Source organism: Aspergillus ambiguus (assembly GCF_047715705.1).
Source record: "Aspergillus ambiguus strain CBS 117.58 unplaced genomic scaffold BDV59scaffold_44, whole genome shotgun sequence".
In the NCBI taxonomy this organism is placed as follows: Eukaryota; Fungi; Ascomycota; class Eurotiomycetes; order Eurotiales; family Aspergillaceae; genus Aspergillus; species Aspergillus ambiguus.
In genome coordinates, this window is record NW_027395557.1 from 33,776 (window position 1) to 55,200 (window position 21,425).

At 44.8% G+C, this 21,425-nt stretch overlaps 9 protein-coding genes across 9 annotated transcripts; 5 read left to right on the top strand and 4 right to left on the bottom strand.

Annotated features, from left to right (window-relative positions):
• Positions 1–126: 126 nt before the first annotated feature.
• Positions 127–2,356, bottom strand: BDV59DRAFT_195802 (LipA and NB-ARC domain protein; the record flags this gene model as incomplete). The annotated part of the gene is made up of 4 exons (XM_073692634.1): positions 127–1,243; positions 1,292–1,778; positions 1,825–1,949; positions 1,998–2,356. The coding sequence occupies 4 exons, from the start codon at positions 2,354–2,356 to the stop codon at positions 127–129; spliced, it is 2,088 nt and encodes a 695-aa protein (XP_073544014.1).
• A 223-nt stretch (positions 2,357–2,579) lies between these two features.
• Positions 2,580–3,459, top strand: BDV59DRAFT_119903 (uncharacterized protein). The gene is made up of 3 exons (XM_073686773.1): positions 2,580–2,984; positions 3,037–3,060; positions 3,106–3,459. Exons 1-3 carry the CDS (start codon positions 2,692–2,694, stop codon positions 3,389–3,391), a joined length of 603 nt encoding a protein of 200 aa, XP_073544015.1. The 5' UTR covers positions 2,580–2,691; the 3' UTR covers positions 3,392–3,459.
• Positions 3,460–3,527: 68 nt separating this feature from the next.
• Positions 3,528–4,494, bottom strand: BDV59DRAFT_195803 (uncharacterized protein; the record flags this gene model as incomplete). The annotated part of the gene is made up of 3 exons (XM_073692635.1): positions 3,528–4,040; positions 4,096–4,290; positions 4,357–4,494. 3 exons carry the CDS (start codon positions 4,492–4,494, stop codon positions 3,528–3,530), a joined length of 846 nt encoding a protein of 281 aa, XP_073544016.1.
• A 735-nt stretch (positions 4,495–5,229) lies between these two features.
• Positions 5,230–5,832, bottom strand: BDV59DRAFT_119926 (uncharacterized protein). Its single transcript, XM_073686774.1, has 2 exons — positions 5,582–5,832; positions 5,230–5,525 (listed from the first exon to the last, which is right to left on the bottom strand). The coding sequence occupies exons 1-2, from the start codon at positions 5,718–5,720 to the stop codon at positions 5,284–5,286; spliced, it is 381 nt and encodes a 126-aa protein (XP_073544017.1). The 5' UTR covers positions 5,721–5,832; the 3' UTR covers positions 5,230–5,283.
• A 2,481-nt stretch (positions 5,833–8,313) lies between these two features.
• Positions 8,314–10,775, top strand: BDV59DRAFT_119937 (uncharacterized protein). Its single transcript, XM_073686775.1, has 4 exons — positions 8,314–8,595; positions 8,643–9,621; positions 9,672–10,347; positions 10,401–10,775. Exons 1-4 carry the CDS (start codon positions 8,381–8,383, stop codon positions 10,724–10,726), a joined length of 2,196 nt encoding a protein of 731 aa, XP_073544018.1. The 5' UTR covers positions 8,314–8,380; the 3' UTR covers positions 10,727–10,775.
• A 484-nt stretch (positions 10,776–11,259) lies between these two features.
• Positions 11,260–11,894, bottom strand: BDV59DRAFT_186839 (uncharacterized protein). The gene has a single exon (XM_073691092.1). It carries the CDS (start codon positions 11,569–11,571, stop codon positions 11,410–11,412), a length of 162 nt encoding a protein of 53 aa, XP_073544019.1. The 5' UTR covers positions 11,572–11,894; the 3' UTR covers positions 11,260–11,409.
• Positions 11,895–12,157: 263 nt separating this feature from the next.
• BDV59DRAFT_119968 (putative GPI anchored protein) lies at positions 12,158–13,612 on the top strand. The gene has a single exon (XM_073686777.1). It carries the CDS (start codon positions 12,236–12,238, stop codon positions 13,526–13,528), a length of 1,293 nt encoding a protein of 430 aa, XP_073544020.1. The 5' UTR covers positions 12,158–12,235; the 3' UTR covers positions 13,529–13,612.
• A 1,136-nt stretch (positions 13,613–14,748) lies between these two features.
• Positions 14,749–15,589, top strand: BDV59DRAFT_119950 (uncharacterized protein). The gene has a single exon (XM_073686776.1). It carries the CDS (start codon positions 14,978–14,980, stop codon positions 15,512–15,514), a length of 537 nt encoding a protein of 178 aa, XP_073544021.1. The 5' UTR covers positions 14,749–14,977; the 3' UTR covers positions 15,515–15,589.
• A 2,429-nt stretch (positions 15,590–18,018) lies between these two features.
• Positions 18,019–19,243, top strand: BDV59DRAFT_119991 (uncharacterized protein). Its single transcript, XM_073686778.1, has 2 exons — positions 18,019–18,699; positions 19,181–19,243. Exons 1-2 carry the CDS (start codon positions 18,180–18,182, stop codon positions 19,201–19,203), a joined length of 543 nt encoding a protein of 180 aa, XP_073544022.1. The 5' UTR covers positions 18,019–18,179; the 3' UTR covers positions 19,204–19,243.
• The last annotated feature ends 2,182 nt before the right edge of the window (positions 19,244–21,425 follow it).

Here is a 21,425-nt window from a genome sequence, read left to right on the forward strand (position 1 = left end):
GATGTTCTCGGCAACAAAATTGAAAGAACATACAGAAAATGCATAAGGCAGAAGTGAAACACAACTTTCCCTTACGGCAGCGTAGATTTCCACCATTCTCGCTGCACAAAGTAGTATTACATTTGATCACGCCTGGTTGCATGATTCCAAATAGTGCAGCCAATGACGCAAGCCAGAGATCCAGTATAAAGCTCCACTTTTGTCAGCACATTCCTCAAGGGCATCCAGCTGATCCCGGGTTCGGTTTTCAATATCAAAGAAACCTTGGGCGTGTAAAACATGACAATGGGAGAGCAGAATTATGCGTGTTGTGCGACCGCTGGCCAAGGTGAATCGCCTGAGGTTACTCATGGCTTCTGTCCAATAGCCGAAGGCCTCTTCGAATTGGGATCGAACGTGCGATAACTTAGCTTGGACAATAGCCAAGCGTAACTTGTCCATCTTCATAAGCTTTAACTGCCACTGGGACACGCGGCGGAGTGTTGCGTCCACATCCGCGAACCTCTTCTGCGCGAAAAGACACTCAGCTAGAGAAATAATTAGCGCCCCTTGCTTTGGCGCTTGACGTTCGATAGCAGCCCGAAGACAGCTCTCGGCTTCAGCAGGGTCGTCCAACTCAAGATATGTATCGGCTAAATTACATGCCAGATCACTTGCATCTTCGAGGAAATTAAGATCTTTAGCAGTGGCTGTAATGTTCCGAGATTTTTGCAGATGTTGCAACGATGCCATAAAGTGACCTTGATAACGTAAAATCTTGCCCATAATAAGGTGTTGACGGAAGAGAACAACCTGTTCTATTGCAGAGGGCGACTGGGAAGTTGGCTGCCATGCTGCTAGAGAAGCCGTTGCCTTATCGAGTTGATCAAGCTGAATATAATTTAGAGCGCGTTGGATTATGGTATGCCCGTATGTGGCGTGTAACCTTCGGTTGGCGTGGTGAGGTAAGTCGTTCACTAGGACACTGAAAGCAAGGTCTGTGTCACCAGAAAGCCGGTGGAGAAGACATTGTCTCTGTGCAAGGTGTGAGCTGGTATAGCTATCGTGCAGTCCAATTGTGAGTTCTTTTGCCCGATTGATCGCGAACCGCTTCCACTCCATAGGATAAAAGCGAGAAGATTCCATAAGGTTAAGAGCAATGTCTGTCCTAACCATAGGATTTATATCTTCCAATTTACAACAGCCGTGAGCTCCTTCCAAGGCGTACCGAACGTGAGATTTAAGCAGGATTATGTCAGATTCCCTGTATGTATATTAGTCACTAGAGGCGAAATGGGCGGCATGGTTTTACATGTGCTCTAGATATTTCCAAGGAACTGAACGGCATGCCACGATAAGAGCTTGGAGACACCAGAAGGAATTACTGGGAGAAAGTCTCTTAAGTATCTTCCCTCTTTCTCTTTGACTTAGCTTGAACCTGGAGGTGGATGTCCAGACTATAGCTGATTGGAGTTCGGACAATGTTCTCGTTAATGTGTTGGGGGAGCATATGCGTATTAGTTCATCAGAAAGACCGAGTTCAGCCGGACCCATTTCGCTAATCTCCCCATCATCAGTCCAGCGCTTTCGAGGAGAAGCCCCGCGGCATAGGAGATCGGCTGAGACTTCGTGGTCTGCAAGGAAAGATAAAAGGATAATAAGAGGCTCGGCATCGGCGGAGCCCGTGGTCGTCGGATCAGAAATCACCTCAGAGACGACAGCTACGGATCGAATACCTTGGCTTAGAACTACCTCATTCCCTTCAGTATGCGGTGGGCAGTTCACAAAATTAAAAAATTCTGTAGGACGTAAGTAAAGCTTAGCGCCAAAGGGTTAACATCTTACTTTTCAGATTATTTATCATATAGTTAGCATCTTTATTCTTGTCTTGCGCCCTGCGCAATATACCCGACTTATTAGGAAGTGCGTCAAAGGCAGCCTGCCATATTTTTGCGGTAGAACGTTCCCAGCTAAATAGTAGATTAGCCGAGGCCGAGTATATCAAGTCTAACACTTACCGGGATGTATTGTCCAGTACAAAAAGGATCCCAGTAAGCGGTTGGTCTGATTCTCGTGAAGCCCAGGACACAATTGCTTTCCATCGGTACCCGAGCTTGCGGAGACGGTATATTTGGTCTTGGCGAATGTCGATATCTCCCAGCTGGGCTTTCAGTTGAGCTACTAAAGGTGCAGTAGATGTATTCCGTGGGTACAGTTCAACCAAAGCGTAAGAGACAATCCGCTTCCACCATTTGGCAGGGGTAGAAGTAGAAGTCGACATCAAAGAGCCAAGTACCCATTTCGCGCTTATTGGAGCACCAAGCACTATGTCAGAGTGGTACTGTTTACTGCTGACTTCTGTTTCCTCGGACGACATTGGGTTGAGGGTATGGAGCCTTTGCTGTGTTCGCATACCGGGTAGGCTCCAGAGCGGGGGGAGATGGACGCTCTGTCGCGGAAATTGCGTTGGGTTTTAGGTTCACACTAGTCCCAAAAAAGCCCTGTTTGGCGCAATGTACCAATTCTGCCCATATTTGGTTTAGCTTATCTGCATGCTGCAGTGCCACCAATCCAAAGATCTAATACACTTAGGAGGTACGCCCAGATTTGGAGTGGTAGTATATTAAACCCAGGACCTACCCTTTTTTTTTGCCCGGACGAGATGAACTACTCCCTCTAGCCCATACGCTGCCTGCAAGTAACCACTCCACGATGTCAATCTCCTGCCTAGTGCTGAACGAACAAGGAAATCTCTCAAATGCCGATATCGAGAAGGACTTCCAAATTGAATTGGTGATTGTTACCGATAGTTGGGATATATATGTTCCTACAGTCGGAGGCGCTGTTCCTTTTAGAACTGCGGGTGAAGGGGCTCGGATCACAGCGTCTCTTCGGGTGGACCAGTTAGAACGCGCGGACAACGCAGCGATGAATCCGATACTGCGGTCAGCTATCTCTCAGGCAATCCGTCATAACCCTCAGATCGGTCGTGTCTGGGTTGTCCTGTAAGTGTGAATATACATTAGATACTATGAATTTATAATGACAGGGCATCAGTTATGAGGGAGTGCAAAAGTTTCTGTTGGTACTTCCCCGGCAATAAGTAAGGCATAACTGACATTTCAGGTTTTCGCTGTTTGCTGCTGTCGATGCGGAGACCCAGAATCTCCAGGTTGCCCCCTGCTTCTGGTATAGAGCTTTAGCTATTGCTCAACAAAAACTGGCGGGTATCAACGACCAGCCTAAGACCGCCTACAACCACCATGACCCGTCCACGGAACAGGAAAAGTCTGCGGTCTTGGAAGGAGATTATAGTTCCCATATACTTGACGAATACCAATACCAGCTGATGCAGCTAGAGATGGTGGGGAAAAAGAGACTGAAAACAGCTAGATACATAGAGCAAGCGTGAAGCGGCCGACTGTCTAATTCGACGACCTTTGCTCTGGTACTACTGTATCTATGGGGAATCACATTTGTTCTGATAACGGTACAGATCTTCTGCAGTTAAATACTGGGTATGATAAACAGGCCAGGCGTACACTCTCCTATAATAAGAAGCGTGGGGTAGGTGGAGCAGCCGGCACAGAAGGAGCGCAAAACATTGCGGTGCTGAAGCGCTGTACTCCAAATTTTTTATGGCCTTCCAGGCCTGGACCACGTACTCTGTGTACGCAAGCCCGAACTCGGTCGCGTCCAAGTAAACGCTGGAGTCTTGTGCCTGCGAAGACGACTACCTCAGTCATGTCGTCTCCTGGAGTAGGAACCGGTATAAAAGAGGCCTCCGATCCAACCCCTTCACTATCTTGTTTCTCTGTTGTTTCGAGATCAGCAATTTCCAGACCATCGTTCTTATCATAAGACCGGAATAGTATTGTTAATGTTCCGCTGTCCATATGAGGGGGGCTAAAATAAGCGTTGCAGTCGGAAAGGTTGCGAGAATCATAATAGTGGACTCCAATAGTGGTAGAATCGAGAAGTGTAGTGCCTGTTAGAGGGACGTTCACATTCAGTGCTTGCGACATAGTCTTCAACAAATGCAGTCTAATAGGAGTCCACTCCTTAAAAGGAAGCGTAAATCAGCACAATGCACGATCGGAGAAAGGCGAGTACTACCTCATGAAGGCATTTGACTGAACGATACAGGTTGTAAGATGGTCCCTTAGGATACTTTGATTCGACGCCATTTCGGAAAAAATAGATACTTTCTTTGGGTATCTCAGCCCTGGCGCGAACACGCTCTGACGCAAGGGGAGAGTATTCCGTTACGTCTATCTTAGCCGCCGTTGGCTGTCTGAAAAACTCCCGAGCCTAAAAGATGCGGTCAGTGACAAATACTACTGTTGGAAAATGAGCTTAGCCTGCATTTTCGATGACAGAGTTGTAACGGCGTCGTGTGGTTTCAGGAGCTGCTAAGCGGAAAGCTCCAAACCGATGGAGGGCAGCTTTTAGCTCGGAGACTAATCCTTCTGAGATTGGTTTGTATGGGTTGATTAAAGGTAGATTCGCAGACATCCTGGTACATGCAGTAATAGGTGTAGATCGGACTGTGAAGACAAAGCGAGGAAGTTGTCCGACCCGCGGCTGGAAGATCACATGACTTTTATGGCCCGTCACCCCACCTGGGTTGGTTCTAGTCGGCCCATGCCGCGCTCCCCGCTGCGCTGCCAGCTCTGGCTTAATCGCCTCATCAATGATCCACAGGCAGACTTTCATATCTTGTCCAGACAGATGCCAGGATAATCCTCACCCAGTAATAATCTCGTCTCGCGCGGCAGTTTCTGGTGCCAAATAACCGCCCAGATGTCTACCTTAGCAAATAAGGAATTGTGCGATCGGATTCCTATGTACTTGTACATCCGTCACTAGAGCAACTTCCGGAATACATAAGAGAAGCTCCCTCTTCTGAGCAAGATTCGAATAGTCGAGTTAAATGATTCTAATGTAATCTTGGGCAGTTTTCCATGGATCCACTCTTACGACCGTGTAAGCTCCTCCAGCCTATTTAAATGTTGTACACATCAATGACCTGATATGAAATTGATTTCAAAACTAGACTACTTCTAGTAGACCTAACTTATATTCTTTCCCATTGTAGTAAAACAAATATTAAACAATGGCTGCCTCCATAAGAACTCTTCAAGACATCGAAGAAAGCCAGTGCTATGCTCAGTTCTCTCAAGTGCATCCATATAAAACCCCAGTTAGACTTCCCTGCTTTCGAGGCCTACCGCCTTAATTGGCATATCACTGGATTATTGGCAGACTCAGAGTGTCAAGATCCCCATATGTACCCTTTTCATCCTAATTTCTTTTCTTTTTGTTCGCCTTCTTTCTAGACCTAATGCTTAGCTTGCATTCCTCTTCTGGACAAGTGGGCACCGTGTCGTCGCCAATCTCGCTCAGAGCCTCAGGAGCGACCATTCCTTCGCTCGAGGAGTCAGAATAATCAGGGTCTTCCATATCCGACGTCACCTCATATATAGATCCACAACTACTCTCCCTTTTCAGGTAGCCTTCCACTAAAAGGGAATCGAAGCTACCTTCTGTGGGATTAACTTAGCTCCAACAACAACTTAGAGCCATTTAGTGACTGACGTACCGTCGGTTTTTGACCTAACAAACCGTTTGCAGGTCTCGGAGCCTTCAGTCAAAATGGAGAGTTCCTTGTTGAGCTGTTCACGCATCGTCTTCCTTCCCTTCGACTCCCCAGCGATCCTTGTGATGAGGTCCGCTGGCATGTCAAACCATTTTTATTTTCGGACTGGTATCAACTAGGGATGTTCGACACATTTGTGCAGAATGAGCGTGGGAAGGCGACCTCCTCACAGGCGTACTTTAAGATACCAGAGAAATATTTAATATCTTTAATCCAATGTTACTGATACAGCTTATCAAGCTTTAGAAGTGGCTTAGACCCTCGTCCACACCGTTATTCATCTCCTTCAATGGTAATTTTACAGTTATGATTCTGGTTAATAAAGATTTACAACTACATGGTTCCATTGTTTTCTCTGAATTTAGAATTATAGGTCTCATAAATTTAGAGGGCACATACCGCAAAGAAAGAACTAAGAGGATTTTTGATAGACTTAGGGGAGTTATAATTTATAGAAGCGTAATAATGCCTCATAGAACATAGACCTTTGCCGTGGGTTAGTCCCGAACTGCCGAGCCGAGCCGTCAAATGATACGGTGTAGAAGAAATGAATTTTTCGTACCTGGAGACGAGAAGGTAAGTTACGAATGCAGTCCTTGTAACCAATTGCAACCAATTAAGCGAGGTCGTCACCAATTTCAAAGGTAGTCCAAAGATACTGAAATACGGCTAACCTTACTAGAGGTTTTCCTCCTAGCCCTTGATTTACCCTATCAAACGGGAGGGGAGATCGATGCCGAGTCGTGGAGAAGAGCGGGGCATTCTGGAAAAGAGAACATGAAGTACAATATGTAACTCAGTTTAATCCACGGCAGTCATCAAAGCTGTCAATTATTCTGAGAGAATTATGACTAGAATGTGCAGCTAGCTGTAGATTACTGATTATGTGCACTAAATGCAACTTGAAGAAGGTTCATCTTGGGGAAGAAGGAAGTCAAGGTCATGTAGAGTTAGGTGCAGGATTACAGAAGGTGAGGCCATAGTACATATCGTCCACAGATAAAATTGATCGATTGGAAGAAAGTGCTGGTCGCTAGTGAGTGTGGATGTGATTCCGATTACTATAGAATGATCGTCGACGTGCGTGCGTTGATGAAGCGGTCTCATGAATGAGGTGAGACACCCTATGCTTAGAGCTCTAGGTGCGTATGTAAAAAGATTGCCGACATTCGAGGGTATAGAGGGCCTCAAACTTGCGTTCTCTTCCTCTAGCTAGCATACGCGTTTAGCCTTCGACTAGGCAGGGGGTTGGGGAAAACACCAAGTCCCTTCAGTTCGAAACGAAAACAATATCACCATTAATGGATAAGGGCATTTTAATTCCTCGTAAGTTACGGAATACAGACTGGCGGCACGGCCCCCACCATAAACCCCAACCTTTTAACATCTGGCGAATGATCAGCAATACATAGATCCACACGGCAAGAGTACTAGTTTATTTACCGCTAAAAGTTCGAAGTCTACACCAATTAATTGTCACTTCTTGGCACCCTCTGTAAATTATGTTCCAATGAAAGCTGCGTACTTCTTCCAAAGGCCCCATAAGGCTTTACCCAGGTTCTCGTCGGTATTTCTGACGAGAGCGGTAAGAGTATAGATTATCTGTGGATCCGAGTTATGACTCCCAGCCATAGTCTTCTGACCTTGAGATCTCAGTTTTAATACCCAGGTTACGTGACCCGAGATTTACCCGAAGTTTCCTTTCCACCTAATATACTAGTTGATATTTTCTATCTCTAACCAAGATGGCTGGTGGTAAATGGTTAGGAAGTGAAAAAAAAAAAGTATTGCGGCTGATAATGCAAAAATGAAAACAAGACACTGTTAGGGGAAACTCCTCCCGCAATGACTTGGCAGAGTCCTGACATACATTGCATGGTTGATTTCACTCATCGCCGACCCGTTTCTAAATGTTCGCGAAAAGCTTGCGCGGCTGCCATTCCTTGGCATCTAATGGTATTCCGGTCCCCCAAACAATTCTCGGGCTCATCCGTCCGCTAGTCTGGACGGCGTTATTTTCCACGACAAAAAGTACGCCTGAGCTTTGAGGCCTTTTCTCTGCGGGCGTTGCAGTCAGGATGGGGAAGTTTCCAAGTCGGCGCTAACGGGGGTGACAGTTGTGATACTGCCTGGGAAGAATACAAACGAGATGTATTCTTTCGAGTAGTATACAATTTGGTCCGAAATACCACTTCTCTACGCAATATTTTAGCGAATTACGGATCGACTAAGCTTCGTTAGGCAACTTTACGTTACAGCCCCAGATCACGATTATCGTGGGATACATAACATAGACCTAGCGACTTACTTAGCTTTCCATTCGCCTTGAATAGTTATAATTACCGCGAGAGGTCGATGTAGAATTTACTTTATTTTTATCTTAAGCAGCGGAGAATCAAAAAGAGAAAGGAGACATCCACTTGGATGCGCTGGAATATTACTACGAAAGATATATTCGTTATTAAATTACTATCATTCCACAGTGTATTTCTTATAGTAACATTCTTGTATAAATTTTAAAGATGTATATTTATAAAGTCCTAGTCCATGAGAATGACGTAATAGGATAAAGCTGCGTAGGCCACCGTAAGCTTGATGATACAAGGCTAAACGTTCTTACACTTATAGTAGCTTGGAGCCAAGAGAAAGTTCCTATATAAGGTGCACAGGTGCCCCAGGCGTTCTGAGTACCAAGTCATTCCTTACTACTACTATCATTGCTCCCTGGACCTCCTCAGTCAAATGGAGCTTTCTTCGAGTGAAGCTAGCGGCGAAAGTAATTCTCCCGCTCCCTTGAACCTGCAGCCGCAAGATGAAATTCCAGTAGCCTCTGATATTCAGAATGACCGGACCATTGTGAATAACTCCAGCCAGACTGAATTCCCCCTAAACTTCTCACCACATTACGTTAGAGACTGGGATGCAACGGCTGCTTTCAGGGAGTTGTACCAGAACTGGTAGGTTTTATATTACCTTCAATGGTGTAATTGCTTATTTCGTGCAGGAAAGACGCGATCATCGAAACATATAAACTGGACCTCGCCTCATTCCAACCAGTCTACAAAGAAGACGGACGACAGATATGTGTCACGGTCCCAAAGAAGCAAGGCAGGTCAGAAGCCCTTGGATTTATTCAGTACAATAAGAGCTCCCAAAAAGTCACTCTGGCAAACTCCTGCGCTCGGATTGAACCAGAAGCCCTTCAATTTGGTCAGACTACGAAGCGAGGAAAAGCCCAACTCGCCGGGTGCCATGGAGAAGGGTTGAAGTTAGCGGCGATGGTAATGTCGCGGGAGGACTACAATGTGTGCGTGGAAACGAATAACACACATTGGAATTTCTCCTTGACAGAATCATCCCAATTTCTCTGCATCGTCAGTTCGCGCCAGGCTGCCATTCCAAAAAGGAAACCAAATCCGGGCCGTGAAATGGCCCGCTTCACGTCACGTATCTGGAGGGACGTCACGGTAGTGATCGGCCCTGGACACAAGCACAAGTCAAGCAGCCAAGGAGTTCCGCTTGAGCAGTTCAAAAAGTGGCTGGATGTCTCTCTTGAGATCCGAGGTTATTCCTACCCTGGGTCCATTATCGAGACCGACCATGGTGATCTGATTATGGAGCCAAGATACTACGGCAAAATTTTCTTGAAAGGGCTTCTTCTTCCTTCAAGTATTTCGGAGCCGCGACCGTTCAGGCTGGGCTATAATTTTGTCCAGGGGGAGGTCAACCGTGATAGGAAGCGACTGGTTAATCGACATCAGGAAGCGGATATTGTGCGGAAAATATGGGAATCAGCCATTCAAAAGAATGAGGGATTGATCCTACCACTTTACGTGAACATATGGCGGAACTTCCCTCGCGCACCGGATATTGAATTTGCAGAAGAACTCCTAGAGAGTACCACGAGACTACTTATCTGGAAACACCTCTTGAAGATAGCAGACAGCCGAAAGTTCTATTTCTGTCAGAAAACCGGCACCAAAGTAAGTTACATAATGTTTAGGTGCATTGGGCATTAGCTGATTATATCTAGAGCATTGGGGTTATCACAAACATCCTTGGGAAGGAACCAGTCGGATTACCAGATGCTCTTTGGAACCTCCTGCGGGGAAGCGTCCCAATCAGAACGGCAGACGAACAGCGTATCCATATGTTCCAGAGTGCCACAGCTTGCGAATATCCAAAAACATTGTTTGGCATGACTATATGGAGAGCCCTAAAAGCTTCTTTAGCCTTTTGTTCGTATCCATCAAATATCGATATTGTTCGCAGTGACAGTCAGATTGAATTATTGGTCGACCATGCGCGTCAAAGTGTTACACTAAACGAACACGTTTTCGATATTGGCAGGACACACAAATTTCCCTGCCGGATAAGTTCGTTCGCATCGAACGGGCCGTTCGTATGCGACCATGTCATCGAGGAGCTCTTCACGATGGTGCACGATGAAATGTCCAAGTTAGCTTCTTCAGTGATAAGTTATGAGCGTCGCCGTTTTCAGATGCGGGTGGTAAAAGCCAGACTGCGAGTGATGCCGCGTGATATTGCTCTTCATGCGGGTTCCGGGCTAGGAACTATCCGAGTAACGTGGGAGGACGCAGAAACTGAATCTTTCACGAAACAATATGGCAATACCATAGTGTATCATGTCGTTCTTCACGGAGAAAAATGCGCATCTGTGATAAATCATATGCTGCATGGGGATAAAGGTCTGCCTCCAAATATACTATTGGAAATAGATTCGAACTGACATACATTGAAGTAACAAACCTTCTGATTGACCGTGCCAGCTGTGGTTGTTTTCAGAAGTTTACCACGCAAAACCGAAAGTGGGTTGAATTTACATCCCTTGATAGCTGCAGGAAATACTTCCCGATGGTTGCAGTGAATCAGCGTACAGCCTTCTACGGACATCCACCCAGTGCGAGATGTTACTCCGAGCTACAAGAATCGCCTCGCCAGGAGATAACAGAGGCCCAAATATCCCAAATTAATCATGTGGCAGAAACAGATTATCGCATGCAGCTGATGATGTTGGAGCTTCAGAATAAGCGACGAGCTATTGCAGCGTCAATGGGTCAGCAGTAACCAAAGCAATTGAAACGATATGGACTCTGTAATTTGGGAACCTACTACGCACAGCAAAGACAGATCTATACTTGAGCAGAAATAGGTTTATCACTTTTTCACATTGGACTGGTGAGCGTGAAACGCATGCCATCGGGTTGTTGTCTGAGTCCCACCATTTCTACATTAGTCGTCCGGCAGATGTGCAGCTCCGCTGGAGAGGGTTCTGATCCATTTCGTTTAGGACACTGAGTTGAGGAAAGAAAGCAGCAGTTCATTTCGAGAGCGTGCCGCATATTATCAGATGATTTTATAAGAAACCTCGGCCAAAATGATCAGATGTATCTGGTTCAGATGAAAATATATGGATCTTCGCGTTCAGAGCGTTACAAAGCGGGCCGAAACCTTTTATAACTCCGCCATGGATTGATATATCATGTTGAGTAACTGATCATTCCCAAATATTACGCGACGAATAGAGACCTGCCTAGCTCTCAACAAGTCTTCCAGCGTATCCGCAATACCTAAACTCCATCACCAGGCAGGACTGACGACTCCATACCAACACAGCCCAAGCACAGCACCTAGCACAATTGCAGCCGCAGGCGGGACCTTGAACCGTGCACTCTGGGCATATGTGAGAGCGGCAATAACAACCCACCAGGGCTCCTTCGCCAGACTCTGCCCATCACGATCCTGCGGAGTTAGATCCAATTTCCCAAAGTCGGTACACAGCTGTAAACACCAATCCTACAGCTTATGCATTCTGTTGTGAATCGAGGCTCGATTAAGTAGACAATAGAGCTTCGTATACGGAATTTATTCCGGATACAATCAGATTGATTTCCAATCAACCTGATATCCATCTTGTATATAAACCCTCATGTTTTCAGACGTGAATTGAACAATCAATCTTCCTCTGAATTACAACACATTCACTCCTCGGAAGAAGTTAACAATATACTTCTGTTTCCACAGAACACGCCAGAAGGACTGGACTGCGACGGCGAGAGTGATTCCAGGGAAGAAGATCCCTAGCCCACCGAGGAAGACACCGAGGACTGTCGGATAGGATGTGGTTCGGAGAGACAAGCGTTGAATTATGTGCTGTATGTGCTATTCGCGGCGTATACGCGCTACCTACATAATGTCCCTGATCATTGACATATTGACGTGCCGTCTATTGATCTCTCACAACCGATCCTCAAAAACGACTATATATGGTAATATGGTAACGTTGGCACGTCGTAGCGATCTGTCAGAAATTTCCGCACAGGCGACCAATCAAATGATTCTGCATACTCAATTGAGATGGAACGGGGAAACCCGGGGAGTTCTTGAGAAAATTGATACATTGTCGGCCGACACTTGCCGGTTCGGACGTTGATCCTTACTTGATCGACGTGTCTTCCTTCCGTACGATAGCTCTTCGTTACTACAATATGCTAGGACATTTACGGTTCAGCCGCAAAACGGATTCTCAGCACGTGTTTCGCTACGCCACGCGCCAGAAAAAACCTTAACTCTGCTATGGCTCTTCGAGCAGGTAAAGCGACGAGTTCCGGCCGTGACTCCCCACAGTTGTCTAGCCAAAGAGTTTCAAGGGCGGACGGAGTCACTATCCGAAATAAAATAACTAAAGAGCTGGATCGATCCAACACCTTCGTCTACGGGGAACCAGCTTGGCATGACGGTAAATGCACCATAAAACTAGTTAAGCGACCTTTTTATTCATCAGTCCACGGGTTGATCGCAATGGTTCGGCCGAGTTCAGATACCCACCGCCCCAAATTGAACTTTTGTGATGCGCATACTTATTCCAAAGGCCTAGTTTTGGGTTCTGATTATTACTCCATGCTATACTGCACTGCGACAGAGGCGACCATATGTCTGGGCTTCTATGCCTACCGCCACCATCCATCCCGCAGGGGCAAACGTAGAAACAATACGACGGGTAGTTATATAAGGACCGCCGATCTATCGCTTTCCAGTACAATATACCCTGAATCCACGCAATCAATTGAATCTGAATTTATCATCATCCTTGGGTGTGTCTGCTGCACACCTAACAATCACCAAAGTCTTATCTCCTTTAAATATCTTATCCACCATGCACGTTTACCAGTTTTGGCTCTCTCTGGTCTCATCCTCATGAGCAATGTCGCCATCGGCACGAAGTTGGACGATGATGATATTCCTAACCGTTGTTGGAAAGCATGCGGTCCTGTAGTTGGCATCGCCCGCAAATGCAATGGTATCTATAACGACGACGATCATGCCGAACTCCAGTGCATCTGCGACTGGAACAAGGCGTCCACACTGATTCCTCTATGCGAGGCTTGTATAGTGGATTATGGCAGCAGCAATGGCACGGACTATGGTGTTGACCTCAACGATAATCACGATGACCGTTATGACCGTGATGACCGTGATCTCGACCACAGCCGCGACAACAATGACTGTGATGAATGTAATGGCCGCGTCGAATACACTAAACGCGTCAACCAAAGTGACCACGACAGGGGCCATGAGAACGGTATGTACTTATGCGCTTTTAACTCTCACCGGATGAAAAATAAGTATCTTCCAGGTGCCTATGATATCCTCGTCTCCTGCTCTCTTTCCACCACCACTTACAATGCGGCCGCTGCTACGTCAGCCATGACTTCGACTGTCGCCTCGCCGAATGCGACCGCCACGGAGACCTTGTCCTCTACCAGCAGTTTCAAGGCCGCGTCAATCAACACCGCGCCCATGGTATCTATCCCCAAAGCGGCTTCTTTGGCAGCTGTGGTCGACATGGGTTTTGTCGCCTGGCTGTAGGGTCCACATGGAGAGATCATTAAATCGTGAAGTGGCTGGGGGCGTTTTCTAGTAAGAGGAATAAAGTGTTTTTGAAGCCAGCGAAGTCCGATTTCATCAGTAGTCCAGTCATTAGGACTAACTTTAAGTCTCCAGTCGCGTATAGAGGTTATATTCTCATACTAACCTCCTATCTGAACCTTCCCTTTGAAGATAATGCATGGCGGAAGCGCCCATCCAGTAGAGTTGATACACTTAATAGATGTAACCCATTCTCGATTACCTGCTGTACAAGAGCTGCTTTCCGATAATAATCAGCTCTAGTAACTACTCGAGTAGTAGCTACTAGGCCCATAGCAAAGCCAGTCTCATCGAAATTATAGATGTCTTCCATAGCAATACCATGCTGCATTATAGTGATTTGTACACGATCAAACCACTTCTGAATCTCTTTTGGATCTTAGTATTTAGCCAATCCTATCTACCAGTGAGCTGTACTCCTTGAAAATGAGTATCGGATGGCCTGTTTGACCCTCGAATACTGACATACGATAGGATCAGATTAACGTCTTCGAAGAAACAGAACACATGTTGATCCTATCTCTCCCTAAAACAGAAGTCCCCTTGCTCGACAAATGGATTAGGCGTGCTTGAATGAGGCGGTTTCAGAAAGTGAGTGTATAGTAAGGGAAGGGAGCATTGCGGTGAATCGTCGTCTGACTCACTCCTTGCGTAAAACACTCGAAGTGTTTCCAATTTCGGGACCATACCATAACTATTGGCAAGTCGATCTCGTAACCAGTCTTTCCTTTATGATCATAAATAGGAGTCCCCTTCATTCCTTCAAAAGCGTCGCTCATTCGCATTCATCTTTTCCGCTGTGAGTCCCATGACCCTTTGATATGCGGTCGGCTTGATTTGGTCTTTCAGAAGTCCTCGATGACTTAAGGTCAAGTCGGTTTCGGACGTGATTACCGTTCAGCGAGTCTATAAAGATCCGGTTTTTCTCCATAGGACCTTTCTGACGGACAATCAAGGGTACCCATCGCTATGGATACTCCGGCAGAAAAGGATTGGATTCAGCTGGACAGTGGTCAGGTCCGAAGCGAACTCGGCCTCGTATCATCCAGGACTTCTGAAAGACTTAATTAAGTCGACCGCATCCGTGCCAATAGGGTTGGCGACCATATCGCGCTTCCGCAGCTGGTCGTCTGTGGTGATCAATCAGCAGGCAAAAGCTCTGTCTTAGAGGGGATCAGTGGTATCCCCTTTTCTCGCCAGGACGGAGTTTGTACTCGGTTTGCCACGGAAATTATCCTTCGCCACGAGCCCAAATGTCGTCGGAACACCGCAACTATTATCCCTCACATCTCCCGCTCAGAAGATGAGAAGGCTAGGTTGAGTGCCTTTCACCGCGAAGTCGCTAACCTTGCGCAGTTGCCTGGCATTATCGATGAAGCGGCAAGACTCATGGGCGTTCAAGGAGCCAATGATTTGGCTGATGCCCCGACGTTTGCGGCTGATGTACTTCGTTTGGAGGTTGTCGGGGACACTGGTCTGTATCTGACCCTTGTTGACCGGTCTGGGCTAATTTCGGTGTCTGAAAACGAGGACGACCTGCAGCTTGTTAACGATCTTGTGAACTCGTATTTAGAAAACTCGCGGATAATTATCCTTGCCGTCGTCCCCGCAAGCAGCGATGTGGATACCCAGAGCATTATCCAACGATCTCGACGTTTCGACAAGGATGGCCTCCGGACTGTTGGAATCATCACCAAACCAGATCTTATTAATAACGGCACCGAGGCACGTGTTGCTAGATTAGCCAACAATGCCGACAGGACGAAGCTGAGACTCGAATTCTTCCTTCTGAAAAACCCTCGCCCTGTCGATTTGGAGAAGAGCATAACTATGGTTGAGCGTCGTTCGTCTCGCGTTTTAGATAAGAGCGGGGTAAACTATTGTCCGCTCGTAGCAGGCCGACCAGAGAAATTGTCCCGACTTTAATTTCCACTGGTCTCTCTATCGCGAGAAGCTTGTACGAGCCTATCACCCAGAACGTCCCGTGAGCAAGCCGAGCTCATAGCTTGTAAACTCAAAGGCGAGATGTTGCCATTCCTAAGGAGGGCCAGAGGCTGTCCTGCTTATGTAATACAGACCCATGTTCGGCCGGAGCGTCACAGCCACCGTGAAAATCAGCACTTGCCTGTAGCTGTCCTGTGACAGGTGCACGGTTTGCTGTGGTCTGCGACTTCCCCTGTAGCACGAGATACCCCGTGGAAAACTGAGACGGACTACCTTCTTTGGGATTAGATAAATCATTATGGAAAATGAAGCCAATCGCCCGAGGAACCGTGAGCAGATGCAAACTAGCAATGGCAGTGTCATGGCTAGCCATCACTCCTAATGCTGAAGATCATTTACTCAAACCTCCAGAGAAGCGCAGTGAATCAACTCAGCTTTCTCAACTATGAAACACTTACATACTACGACCTACTTCTAATCTCAGAACCCTACATAGTCTGCCCGCCAAATGCTAAGGGTCACTCTCTCACAACAAGTGGCGGGCAATCCTTCCAACGGATGACAAGACAGAAGACGAAGACACTACTCTGACCCGTAGCATGATTTGGGTCAAAAAGGATAGTCAAGGGATACAGCAGATCAACCGCCACTATACTTCCAGGGTCGGTGGCTCCTAGCCATCGTTGTCTGTCCCGCCGGGAAGTGGTCATATAAGAAAACAGCAGTTAGCCCAGGCAACCAACACCCTACAGAGAGTGATTGAAACCTCCCACTTGATAGCTCTATTGTAGCCCTAAGTGTTACGCCTAAGTGTTACGTACAATTAATGCCCACGCTGCAGGGAATCGATGCCTACTTCTGCCCAGCCATGTGTAATGATTCCGTAGTCACTCGCCGTCTGGCAGACTACCTAGACCTCCTAGAACATACAAAAGAATTCCTAACAAATCCAAACCACTCGGTTCTCCCTGTAAGACAGCATTAAGATTGTTAATGATTTTTGCAAGGAGCGTTCCCAGTGCTGTAAGCAGACCGACCAGCAAATTACCAAGTCCATTGTCTACAGCATTGAGAACGGCTCGAAGGTCGTTTAACAGCTCTTGATCGTACACAGGCGGATAGGCCTCCGGGGAATAGGGGTCAGTGTCGGATGTTTGACGGCGAGAGATCCCTTCATGAGGGTTCTCCTGAAGACATAACTCCATCAATTTTGTATGCAGTTCATCATCAGGATTATTAAAGAGACTTTGGAGCGATGCGGTGAATGCAGTAACTTGAGGGCGACGTTGGCTTTCCTCGGTAGGTAGGTTATCGTTTAAGATGTTGTAAATCTGACGAAGCTGACTTTTCACGGCAGTCGCAAACATGTTGCAGGGACCCTCGTGGCTCAAAGCCAAGGATAATGAAAACAGGCCAAATATAAAAAACCAGAATTTAATAATATTGAGCCTCATATTGTCCTTTTTTCAGCCAGATAAAATAATAGCAGGAAGATAGGACTTGACAGGATTGAAGTCTTCTTTGATGAGGATATCCCGTTCTATTTAAGCCTGTCTAGAAAATACCCAGAGACTCTCACAGGTTCGCGAATTTTGCACTTGATGGGAGCACTAATATTTTTCTCAGTATAATAAATACACTTGCCCTTCATCCGTCCCTGCATGTATCCCCCCGTCCACCCTGCATCCATCCCTTCATTCCTCCCTGCATATGTCCCCCGTCCACCCCTCCATCCATCCCTCTATCCATTCCTCTATCCATTCCTTATTTTTTTTTATTTATTGCTAATTGTGGCAGAAAGCTTTCTTAATTTATTACGGGCTCCAGTACTTTATAACCATGTTAACTATATCGAAGTGCTACTAACAATCACTAGAGTTTTTAAACTTAGTTAAATAACTACACTTGGTCGGACGTGCTCTATTCGATCACCCACTGAAAGTATTACAAAGCGTTTCTTGGAATATCCTATCCTTCTTTCTCGGTCAATATTTTTACTTCCGAGAGTGTCAAAATATGAATAACTTACTAAAAAATCCGAATCTTATTGTTCACTAAGACGTTCCTAACAACACGTTATATAGTTACGATCGGATGGTCTATTTAACAAGCTTCCGACAACCTAAAAGCTTTTAATATTGACGTTTCACCCTAAATGTTACTCAAATAAAAACATTATCTTGCTATATGGATCGGATACATATACTATTAATACAGCTATTATTAAACAAGGGCCGAAAGTTGTATTCTTTAAATTCACTATACTTTTCAGCCGTTCAGTATTGTACACTGATCGCCTTTAAAATTTATAGTTAACTCGCCAACAATGTTTTACATAATGAAGGGGTGCCGGGGATACATTCTCGTCGGGAGTGTGCGGAACGTGTACACGGTTCCTGATGCTCTCCGCAGGACCGGAACGATCCGAACAGTTCTTTTAAATAACTTGGCACAGTGTCGCAGTTCTGTGACCTGCTCGTTCCATTAGGATTCCACGGAATTACATCAGCAGTGTACGTTTCCTCCCCTGCCCCTGGACTATAAAGTACCTGGGAAGCGCCCCAATCCAGGTATAAGAACAGCTGAACATCGCTATTTTCAAGCCGCTGGTATTGGAGATTGGAAAGTATTGCGATTACTATCAGCTATGAGATTCAGTGATATCACCATCTTTTTCTCCACAGCGGTTGCTGTCTTCGCGGTGGTAAATACGAACTCGTGTCCCGGTATTATTAAACTCAGTCACGATTTGAGTGAGGGCGCCCGCTATTTGGATGCTCAAAACGCCAGCATAACCGGAATGCCCAAATCGGCCGACACGTCTGCACACCGCGAAATCCATGACGAATCAATATATCCATTCATCAGTGGTCTCCACCGCGTAGAAGTTATCGCCGACGATATATATGCTATGGACACCGACGGAAAGTTTGACATCGCTTATCCAGGACTACGAGAGAAGATAGGCAAGATAAAACATAAAACTGCTGAACTTGAAAGCCATTCATTGGACCCTCAGTTCGCTGGAGAAAGCATAGACCACGATATAATTATCCACGCGCTGGACGTCATGTCAAATTTCATAGGCCAGGCAAAAAAGGGGTTGAAGGATAGTCATTTGTTGGCAGCATGCGCAAATGATGATGTGATTGCTAAGCGACAGGTGAGTTAGGCATCCTATTGCAATACAAATGAGTGACTGTGACTGACAGAGCGATAATATTAATAGGACGTGAGTTGTTCCTACAATATCACCGTTATGTTATTGATATGCAGGACTGACAGTTATTATTACGAATAGCTTGTGAGTTACACCTACTGTATTAATGTTATACTATGATATACAGGACTGACAGAGCGATAAATATAACTAGCTTGTGAGTTACACCAACAATATTACTGTTATGCTATTGATCTGCAAGACTGACAGAGAGATAATATGAATAGCAAGTGAGTTATTCCTCCAATATTACCGTTATGCTATTGATATGCAGGACTGACAGAGCGATAATATTAATAGGACGTGAGTTGTTCCCACAATATCACCATTATGCTATTGTTATGCAGCACTGACAGTTATTATCACGAATAGATTGTGAGTTGCACCTACAATATCACTACTATACCATCAATATGCAGAACTGACAGTTATTATTACGAATAGGTTGTGAGTTATACGTACAATATTACTGTTATACTATGATATGAAAGACTGACAGAGTAATAAATATAAATAGAGCGTGAGTTGTTCCTACAATATTCCTGTTATGCTATTGATATACAGGTCTGACAGAGTGGTAAACATAATAGCTTGTGAGCTACACCTACTGTATTAATGTTATACTATGATATACAGGACTGACAGAGCGATAAATATAACTAGCTTGTGAGTTACACCAACAATATTACTGTTATGCTATTGATCTGCAAAACTGACAGAGCGATAATATGAATAGGACGTGAGTTATTCCTCCAATATTACCGTTATGCTATTGATATGCAGGACTGACAGAGCGATAATATAAATAGGACGTGAGTTATACCCACAATATTCCTGTTATGCTATTGATCTGCAGGACTGACAGAGTGATAAATATAAATAGCTTGTGAGTTGCCCCTACAATATCACTGCTATATCATTAATATGCAGGACTGACGGTTATTATTACGAATAGGTTGTGAGTTATACGTACAATACTACTGTTATACTATAATATGCAGGACTGACAGAGCGATAAATATCAATAGGGAGTGAGTTATACCCACAATATCACTGTTATGCTATTATTATGCAGTACTGACAGTTATTATTATAAATAGCTTGTGAGTTACACCAACAATATTCCTGTTATGCTAGTGATCTGCAGGACTGACAGAGCGATAAATATAACTAGATTGTGCGTTGCACCTACAATATCACTGCTATGCTATTGATATGCAGGACTGACAGTTATTATTACGAATAGATTGTGAGTTACACTACAATATCACCGTTATGCTGTTGATATGCAGGACTGACAGAGCGATAAATTTCGATAGACCGTGAGTTATACCCATAATACTGCTGTTATGCTATTGATATGCAGGACTAACAGAGGGATAATGTTAATAGGCCGTGAGTTGTCCCTACAATATTACTTTTATGCTATTGATATACAGGTCTGACAGAGTGATAAACCTAAATAGCTTGTGAGTTATTCCTCCAATATTGCTGTTATGCTATTGATTTGCAAGACTGACAGAGCGATAATATGAATAGCAAGTGAGTTATTCCTCCAATATTACCGTTATGCTATTGATATGCAGGACTGACAGAGCGATAATATGAATAGGACGTGAGTTATACCCACAATATTACTGCTATGCTATTGATATGCAGGACTGACAGTTATTATTATGAATAGCTTGTGAGTTACACTAACAATATTCCTGTTATGCTAGTGATATACAGGTCTGACAGAGTGATAAACATAAATAGCTTGTGAGTTACACCTACAGTATTACTGTTATACTATGATATACAGGACTGACAGAGCGATAATATTAATAGTATGTGAGTTATACCCACAATATTACTGTTATACGATGATATGCAGGACTGACAGAGCGATAATATGAATAGGACGTGAGTTATACCCACAATATTACTGCTATGCTATTGATATGCAGGACTGACAGTTATTATTATGAATAGCTTGTGAGTTACACTAACAATATTCCTGTTATGCTAGTGATATACAGGTCTGACAGAGTGATAAACATAAATAGCTTGTGAGTTACACCTACAGTATTACTGTTATACTATGATATACAGGACTGACAGAGCGATAATATTAATAGGATGTGAGTTATACCCACAATATCACCGTTATGCTAGTGATCTGCAGGACTGACAGTTATTATTACGAATAGATTGTGAGTTGCACCTACAATATCACTGCTATGCTATTGATATGCAGGACTGACAGTTATTATTACGAATAGCTTGTGAGTTGCACCTACAGTATTACTGTTATACTATGATATACAGGACTGACAGAGCGATAATATGAATAGCAAGTAAGTTATTCCTCCAATATTGCTGTTATGCTATTGATATGCAGGACTGACAGAGGGATAATATTAATAGACCGTGAGTTGTCCCTACAATATTACTGTTATGCTATTGATATACAGGTCTGACAGAGTGGTAAACCTAAATAGCTTGTGAGTTACACCTAGAGTATTACGGTTATGCTATTGATCTGCAAGACTGAGAGTTATTATTACGAATAGATTGTGAGTTATACGTACAATATCACTGTTATGCTATTGATATATAGGACTGACAGAGCGATAAATATCAATAGGGAGTGAGTTGTTCCTACAATATTACCGTTATGCTATTGATCTG